The 9,307-nt window shown below is 41.0% G+C and overlaps 1 protein-coding gene across 1 annotated transcript; it reads right to left on the reverse strand.

Moving 5' to 3' along the window:
• Nucleotides 1-1,555: 1,555 nt before the first annotated feature.
• Nucleotides 1,556-8,413, reverse strand: si:ch211-262h13.5 (uncharacterized protein LOC571127 homolog). The gene is made up of 7 exons (XM_005923900.2): nucleotides 8,111-8,413; nucleotides 7,206-7,316; nucleotides 5,501-5,588; nucleotides 4,561-4,727; nucleotides 3,962-4,069; nucleotides 3,079-3,165; nucleotides 1,556-2,249 (listed from the first exon to the last, which is right to left on the reverse strand). Exons 1-7 carry the CDS (start codon nucleotides 8,327-8,329, stop codon nucleotides 1,806-1,808), a joined length of 1,224 nt encoding a protein of 407 aa, XP_005923962.1. The 5' UTR covers nucleotides 8,330-8,413; the 3' UTR covers nucleotides 1,556-1,805.
• Nucleotides 8,414-9,307: the final 894 nt, after the last annotated feature.

Genomic DNA, 9,307 nt, shown 5'->3' on the forward strand with positions numbered 1-9,307 from the left:
GAAAGAATGGGTCATTGTAACAGGGATGTCTAACTCATGTTACATCCTGGGCCCTAACAGCCCACTTTGATATTAAGTGGGCTGGACTCCATTCTGTCAGTGTAAACCAAGCATGTAATCCCGGAGATATCTCAAAAAAGAAGTGCAGTTTCAATAGTACGTCTATGTCAGTGTTCTACAACAAATAAATGTTGTTGTAACGAATGAGGAAATCTCTACAGTAGATAATAAAAAAAGGAACTTTTCTCTGATTTAAGTGTTTATCTATTACTTACGGTAATTACTTTGGAATAGTAAAAAAGGCATGGAAATGCTGTAAAACTAATGATAAAACAGTTAAAAGTCCAAGTTTATGCCCTCCTTCACATTTTCCGAAGGCGTCCAATGGGCAGATTGGAGTCTTTGCCCTCGGGCCTTTAGCTCTGACACCGCTGTTCTAAAGAGGTACATAGTACTGTGATAAAATGTCATCATTACAACAAGTTTGTGCGATCTCTTCCTTCATAGATATTGCACAACAAACTGTATGTGGTACCACTGCATACTCAAGGCAACGCAGCCACATAGTGGCAGACCACCTAATGTTACGCAGTGGAGTTCCCAAGTGCTGAGGACTATAGTGCATAAAACTCATCTGTGCTCTGCTGATTCAGTAACTGCTCAGTTCCAAACTTCCATTAACATCAGCACAAAAACTGTGGGCCAGGAGCTTCATGACGTAAGTTTCCTTGCTCAAGCAACTCCTGAAGGTGTCCATATAGTGTATCAATGTCTAACAGGAAGTAAGGGAAAGCATAAAAGGTCACCTTTAAAACATTTGAGGGAAGGATAACAGTAAAATGAAATGACCTAGTGTGATTAATCAGTCCATTATCGTTATATATGAAATGTATTACAGAAAATTGGATGTGAGTTGACGTAGCTGTGCAGCTGTTAGCACAGCACACAGCAAAAAGGTTCCTGTAGTCGGTTGGAGCCTTTCTGTGCAGTTTGTATGTTCTAAATGTGTCTATGTGGGTTCTCACCAGTTTTTGTGGCTTCCCTACTCAGTCCAGAAACATGTGCATTGCATTCTAAATTGGCGTGTACTTGAATGGTTGTCTGCGTCTTTATGTTAGCCCTTTGATGCCTAATTTCAGCAGGGATGGGCTTGATAGAAATTGTAGGAATATAAATGCAGCTGCAGCACGGCAGCTAAAGATTTTGCAGCTGCAGCTGGTTATTATTTTCTCATTACTTTTTTTAAAACACCCATTTCCTTCTATAGTTCTTCATTTTGTAAAAAATGTGAGAATTATCAAAGAATCAATGAAACATGCTTGTAACACAGGGGCTGCATTTTGCAAGGATATCTGAATTAGAAAAGCGCATGAAAGTTATCAGCTTTCTGATCCATGTTGTTTCACTCAAAACATTCAATTATTCATTAAACTGGTTAAGATTAGTTCCATTAAGACTTTTATTGACAAATTCAGCTCTTCAATCAAAATTGTATGTACTACCAAATAAGTGTAGGCATTGTCAGACTATGAGTGTAAGAATTTGAAGATTCTGATGAGGGTTTCAAAACAAGTTTTATTGAAATTTGTAATAACATCTGAAGCTATTTTGCTGCATTAGAAGCAGTTAACAGTGCAGCAGTATTAGAGGTCATTTCAGGGCCAGTGAAAAGAGATAGGTTTCCTCTTATTAGCACAAATTATTTTTATGCTTCCAGCAACAGAAAGTGGAACAGTTTATCAGCGTAGGCTCTCGCTGGATAAATCAGAAATGGAAAAATAGACTCCTGAACAGAGCAGCAACACTTAAACAGTGGTGTACCGAGCTGGACCGGGACAGGATCGGAAAGGAGAGGGCCCACTGGGGAAATCAGACAGGAAGACAGGGTGGTGAGAGGGCGAGGTGTTGTTCAAAGCCTGGCGTTTTTCACGGTCACGCCTCTGGTAGCGGAAGTTAAAAGGGGGACGCAGAGCCACAGGGCCACCGATTTCCTCGGAGGATGAGTCAGAAGCCTCAGTGAGTAGACCTTCAGCAGACTCACTGGAAGAAGAGCTAAGAGGGACAGCTGGGTTAACAGCCACAGAGGGGTCAACGGGTACAGGGTGAACGGCAGTGGGAAAGGGAGGGTCAGAGGGAACAGGCTGCGGATCGTTTCCTGGGCCGCCAATCACAGGTGGGAACGTCGGGATTGCTGGGTTTTCTGGGAGGTCGTGACCCTGTGGCTGCACCGGCCGGAGGACATCCACATTCTGAAGAGACGCAGACAACACCACACCAAATGAGAACTCTTCTGGCTGCACGAATGAATTTTACTCAATACTGTAAAACTACTTTACAAACCACACGCTCTAAAAAGAACTGAGAAGACAACATAATTACAGCGCAGGAGCATACAATTTGAAATCTCACACATAGGATTAAACACACACACACAAAACCACCAACTTGTAAGATATGACAGAATAATTATATGACCACTGGCTTCCATTCAGAGAGTTAAATGTTCACTCTAAAGGTTACTTTAGTAAGAAAAAAAAAAAAACCTGAAAGAAAACAGAGAACATGAAACATTCATCAAGTCAAGGTCAAGCAGTGGGTTGTTACACTCCCAACTCACAGTCCCACAGTGTGAACTGACACTAAATGCTACACTTTTCCAGTAGTTTTTGCTTTTTTTTCTCAGTTACTGACATTCTTCTATTAATGCATTTCAATTTTCTGTTCACTTTTGGGTTGCGGATAATTCAGCTGCTATCATTGTTACACCTCCGCTGTGATTTTCCTGCATGTAGGACGTTCACAGTTTTTGATAGAGAACAATCAGAACAGGTTTTTAGGTCAAATCTTGCGTGCACACTGAATGTTGGCTTTTCTATAAATCTAAATCTGTTCTTCTTCTTGTCATGGGAGAATAAGAAACATGCTCAACATGCAGTCCACATGCAGTCACTTCTATTCCTTTCCTCCTCATCATACTGATTCTTATAGTTGTGATTTTATAGGATCTTTGCATAAATGAGCTGCCACTTTGGCTTAGCAATGCAATATTAAAAAATATTACGTAATTTCCTCCCATACCTGTACTTTAAACATCTCACAGGACGTCTGGACATCAGGATCAGTATTCGTGTCTCCATGTACAGATCCTGTGCAGAAACCTGCAGTCTGAGAGAAGAGTGTGAGACATTTGGTAATGTATTTCTGTGACATACTGGGAGACTATTAAAAAGTAAGAGTATGACACAGGGTGGGTTAAAATAATTAAAATAAAATGTACATTCCTTCTCATTAGCATTAGTTCAGGCAGTAAATGAAGTTAAGCTCAGCAACAGTCCCTGCAGCTCAGCTGATGTTTTTACTAGAAGCTGATATCAAAGCCTGCTTTACCCTGCAAATAATTGTTGTGCATCTGCAAGCCGCTTTGCAACCCACCTGCACCCCACCACCACTATTCATGTCTGAATGAGCCTAAACCATTAAGTGACGTCACATTTTAAACGTAACCGAAGTAGTCATGTCAGCTAGTAAATTATCCATGAAATTATCCAGACGTCACACACACAATGGTGATCAATGAATTGATTTGTAATTAAGTGCTGTTTCAGACAGCGCTGCTTGACTATGTCTGAGTGCTAATTCATCATTAATATACACTTAGCGGCCACGTAAATAGATCTAGAATTTATACAGCTCTTCCATGAATTTCACCTTTGTGAAGTTTGTAATGTTCAATTTTTGTTGACCTTGGAAATGCTTTTGTCCTTCTTGTTTACATACACAAGGAGGCCACAAAATCTGCTTAGCTGGGACACTAAGGACCTAAAAATAAATAATCTCCAAAAGTGGCATGACTAAACAATACAGGAATCCTAAAAAACAATAAATTAAAGCACATTGTACGAGTGTATCTAAATTGGTGTGTGAACGTGTCATTTTTTTCGAGTAACTTCTATACGAGTACCTCTGTGTCCGAGTCGAGTGTCAGTCGCTGGCAGGTGCCTCTTTCTGTCACTCCCTCGGGGCATTCTTGCACTGTGTATTCCACAAAGGTGGCTTTTACTGGCACAGACTGAAATATAAAAATAATATAGGAAGAGAGGAGCAAACTGCAAAAACAAACACAAGCACAGGCACAAATAGAGATGGCAGGGTTTTTTATTGCGGCAGCTATCATGTTGGTTTTTCCATCCTGAAGCTGGACTATCATATGCAAAAGCAGTGTACTTAGCTTTGGTCCCCAAGCAAACTATTCAGTTTTTCTCATTTGCTCCCCAAACAAAAGCTGGGCCATGGAGGAAAGTGCCTTCAGTGATCCTTTGCAACCTTGCCAGACTCGTCTATAACTATTGCGTGATGGTGATGCTTGTGCAATAATGGTTCTTATCTGGAACACAGAAGCTAAAAGGTGCACTGTATCTTCTGCATATGTATACCCAGAGAATTTCCTTAAGTGTGATTTCCCCCCATAAACATAATGTTTGACGCACTGTCAAGCAATAAAATTAGCCCCGCAGCTTTCTTTCCCCCCATCAAAGTTAATAACAGTATATCTAGCGATACCTGTACAGCAGCTCTGGTAATTTTTTTCACCCCGAGCCCTGCAGCCATAGTGGACGTCCTTTTATAGGATACCAGAGTGACCCGAGCAGCAGTCATGGCCTCGGGGCTGTCTATGGAGAGCAGGAGGGGGCATGTTGGGCAGATCTGCTGGAGTTTCTCTGGAGAATCTGCAGAAACCAGAGAACTGAATAAGAATGAATAAGTAAACGTCTGTATTAAATTACATGAGCAAACAGATGATAGAGACTGGATAAAGCAGTGGCACTAAATTTACAGTGAAAGCAGAAAAGGAAAAAAAGTCATGTCATTTTGAATGGATACACAACTTTTTGCTGTCCAAATGCACTTAAATCGGACATTTACATCTCTTTTCATGACAGTGAGGTGTAACCTGCTTTTGCTGATGTCTCCAAAGTAGCACCAAACCAAACACTGTGGCAGTGAGAGAGAAGGGAAATCGATTGAGATCGGGGCGAAATCATAATTTTCACGCTCGACCTTTTGATTTGTCATAGTGGGAAATTCACTAGTGTGACTAATTGATAATTAATTAGGACTCAGCTCCATTAGACTGGGCCATCATTAATGTTATTAGTTACACCTGCACGTAACAAATTGAGATACTCACAGTGAAACGTCGATACTTTTCTCTCCTCAGGTCTTTGCTGTTCTTTCTTATGAGAATTTTTCCCTACTGGATATTTACAATTTCTTTGTTTAATTCAATATTTTCTTTACCTTAAATCTCCAGCTTGATGTGGTATCCAAAGCAGCACATGCCGGCTGCATGATCTCTGATGCTACACATTATTTAAAGATATCGATAAACAGTGGGTATCTAATAATAGATGTTATGTTGCGACTCATGTTGCACAGCACTGTATGCATGCGACCTTCTGTGTATGTGAGCAGTTAGTGGTTAGGAACCTGCTAACGTTACCTGGCACGAGAGCACAGTCGTAGCTGTATAAGTAGGAGTAGCCCTCTGGTGTGTGCAGGATGGTGGTGTTGCAGTTGCCAGAGATTTGCTTTAAAAAAAATTTAAAAAAAGAAGATAAAACAGACAGAATTCGTGATTGGCCCAATATCAACCACTTCACTACAAAGACTTGGCGCAATGTGTTCAAACAGATGCAAGACAAAAAAACTTTGAATGTACTCTTCTATCAGTGAGACCAGTGTGAGTGTTTTGGCTTGTGTTACTTCTTCAAAGGGCTGTTTTTGGCTTATAAGTCGCTCACCTATACGGAAAAGAAATAAACTCATTTGAATTTCCCATTGCCGTAAAAAAAAGGTTGTGTTTGTAAGTTTTAGAGGACCGACATTCACCAGCCACTTTGTTAGGTACACTATGCTGCTAGTACTGGTTTGGACCACTTTTTGCCTTCAGAGCTGTCTTAATTCTTAATAGCACAGATTCAACATGGTTGCTGGAAATATTCCTCAGACATTTTGGTCCATGCTACGTGACAGAATCACGCAGTTGCTGCAGATTTGTCCGCTGTATACTCATGATGCGAATCTGCTGTTCCACCACATCCCAAATGACCTTTGTGACATGATGCTTTATCCGGATGGTAGCAGCTATTAGAAGATGGTTACACTGTGGACACTTTCGGCAACAATAATCAGGTAGACTGTGATGTTTAAATATTTATTTGGTACTATTATTTGTTAAAATGTGCCAAGAAATGATCCCCCACAGCGTTACACCACTTTCACCACTTCTGCTGATATAAGATTAGGATGGATGCATACATTCATGTCATTTACACCACATTCTGACCCTAACATCCAAATGTCATAGCAGAAATCCAGACTCTTAAGGGAAGTTCAAGTTTTTCTAGTCTTCTGCCTTATCTGACATGAGTAGGGCACCCAGTGTGGTCTTCTGCTGCTGTAGCCCGTCTGCTTAGAGGTTTGTGTTGTGCAGTAAGAGATGCTTTTCTGCATATCTTGGTTGTTTCCTTGCTTTCATTTGAAAGCTGTCTGGCTGTTCTCCTCTGACCTCTGGTGCCAGCAATACATTTTCACCACTCACTGGTTGTTGTTTCTTTGAGCCCTAGAGATGATTGTGTCTCTCATTGTCTGATGAGCCCAGTCCAGCCTGTCTGCTATCAACAATCCATTAATAAACCAACAATCATTAACGAGCAGTTGAACAGATGTACCTAATAAAGTGGCCCATGATTGTCTTGCCGATGGTTCCTTTCATCCTTTTGTCAAAGGAGCTGCTTTTATGATTAAATCAATATTTTTTTTATAATGGAAGTTTCATAAGTAAAATATGTAAAATATGTAAACCATAAATATCTATTTTAACAGAATCGATTTTTCCATTTTGTAGGAAAGATTTCCTCCAAATGCCCAGTTACTGAAGAGTAATACATTTATGCTTTGAAAAAAGTCACAGTATTAAAATAGATCTGCCAGTGGAAATGGGTAAAGTGACTGTGACTTCTGAAAGAACGCCCTGACACTTCCAAAAACTCAAAAATACCTTCATGTATATGGTTTAAGTGTGACTTTCTTACATTGTCCAGTTACAGTGTGGGACATATCTTATAAACAGTGCCTTCAGGCATATAGGGGCCTCCTACTCGTGCGGACACGTGCTCTTGTTTGTATACGTGTGAACATCCTACCGTTTCCATGAATGGCCTGACGTCACAACGTTTCCATGGTTTCTTGCTGCCTGTGTGACACTTGGTCTCCAGGACTTCCAGGTCGAGGTAATACACGTTGCCTGCCGGGCCCTGTAATTCAGAGTATAAACACATGCAATAAAGGAGAGCAGGCATTAACAAAGCTATGAGGCTCAAATTTATGAGAAGTCCTCCTGCCAAGTAGCATCATTTGTTCTGTTAAGTATATCAATAAGGGACCATTTAGGAGGTGCTCTGTGTAATTCCACACAACACTTTGTACAATAATGATTTGTCAACACTTTGCGCCACAGTAATAGCAGCCTTTTTAGGTCATGAAGTTGATCTGAGCCTCTTAAAACCTGATCTATCCCACAGTCGGGCCACTATAGCCTTCAGCAGCTGACAGCATGAAGTTCATAAAGTCTGTTGTGCAAGGTTTGTCCCAGCAGTGCTGGACTGAAATGACCTGGACTTTATTAACACTCGCTTCAATCCTAGAGGCCTTTTTTCACGAGGCGTGAAAAAGGAATGGCTTCCCGTTTTATGATATAAAATTATGTACTTTGATCTTAATGCTACATTTATTAAAAGCGACATGCACTGATGGCGGCCATTCGCACCAAAGTGTTTCTTGTTGTTTTTAGTACTTACGTTGCTGCTCCCTAATGAAACTGCTGCTGTTTTTCACAGCTTTCATGTAACCCAGCGGGTCCTCAACTGGAGAATCTAGAAGCCACAGCGAGTCCTGGAAAAGGGTCATTTCTGATTTTTGTTGTTTTAAATCTTATCAAATGGGCTTCCCCTGACATGAATCTGGTCACGGCTGTTACATATAAACACTTCCCACCCTGGTCTAGGATGAACAAACATGTTTTACAGCCTCCTCTGGTCTTTGTACTAACCTGAGCGTGCAGATGGACATTTGCGATGCGGTTCAGGGCAAACTTGTAGCCTTCGCTGCGATCCTCATTGATGTAAGTGACGGCCAAGCGAGACAGCTTCTCCACCGCTTTGTCGTTACAGGGGATGGGAGCAAGTTCAACTGGCATTAGTACGACACCCTCTCCACACACACACAGGATGTGAATGGATAGTGATATTAGATGTAGTAATTTGTCCATGACGGCAGGTGGTTTTAGACAGGAGCCAGAAGACAGGGCCGTTTTATAGTGAAGTTTGTTCCCTTGTGTTTGCCTTCAGTCGAGGCATTGACTTTTGGAATCAAAACAGGACGAACAGGACAGCTGAAATGACGCCAAGGACAAAGTTTATTTGACGGCAGAGAGCTGACTTGTGAATGGATGTTCCTGGTATTTATTTAACCCCTGGAACACGCAGTCGTCAAAGGCAAATAGAACCTATGTCAAAACGGCCATTCAATATACTTATTCCTGTGGCTCCAATATTAAGACTGGGGGTTATTTTATTGTTTCTGCAGGAGTTGTTTCCATACTGTGCAAGAGGTGTATGTCATGCAAACTAAATTAGTGCAATAGATACCTCATTAAATGACAATGAACACCAAAGAGAGCGTGCAATGCCTTCAAGACTGGGTCGCTGAGTTGGACTGTAATACTATTATCTCACCAGTAGGGGTCACTGTGGATCTGGTAAGATGCGGGTTGAGAAATCTATTGGTCCACCAGGCAGAACTGGGTTAATGATTCACTGATATCAAGTTAATTACTTTAGCATTTGATGTTGATGTTGTCTTAGAGCCTCATAACTCTGATATTTGTGTTTTCCTATCTTCATTCTTTTTTCCTGAGGAACCCAGCTGCCCTTAATCCTACTCAACTTACTTTGTTGTGGTAAATAAGTAACCATAGTCTAATTGTTTTAGATTTTATAAACTAGTGTCATGTTTACAAAAGAAATCAGATTTTCTTTTTTAAATAAATGGGAGTACATAATGTTCCTTTTTAAGTAATAAACAGAAGGTAAGGCCCTCGTAGAGAGTGTGCGTTTGTGTGTAGAAGGGTGGTGGTGGTGGTGGGGGGTGTTCACATTTTTTGGGAGAAGTACGGCTGCTTCCATTGTTCATGAGAACATCGATGACTAATGTCTGTAACTGCAGCTCGGTACAGACTGGCATACAG

This window comes from Haplochromis burtoni, unplaced genomic scaffold, assembly GCF_018398535.1.
Source record: "Haplochromis burtoni strain Fernald_Lab_line unplaced genomic scaffold, NCSU_Asbu1 Contig_53, whole genome shotgun sequence".
Lineage (NCBI taxonomy): Eukaryota > Metazoa > Chordata > Actinopteri > Cichliformes > Cichlidae > Haplochromis > Haplochromis burtoni.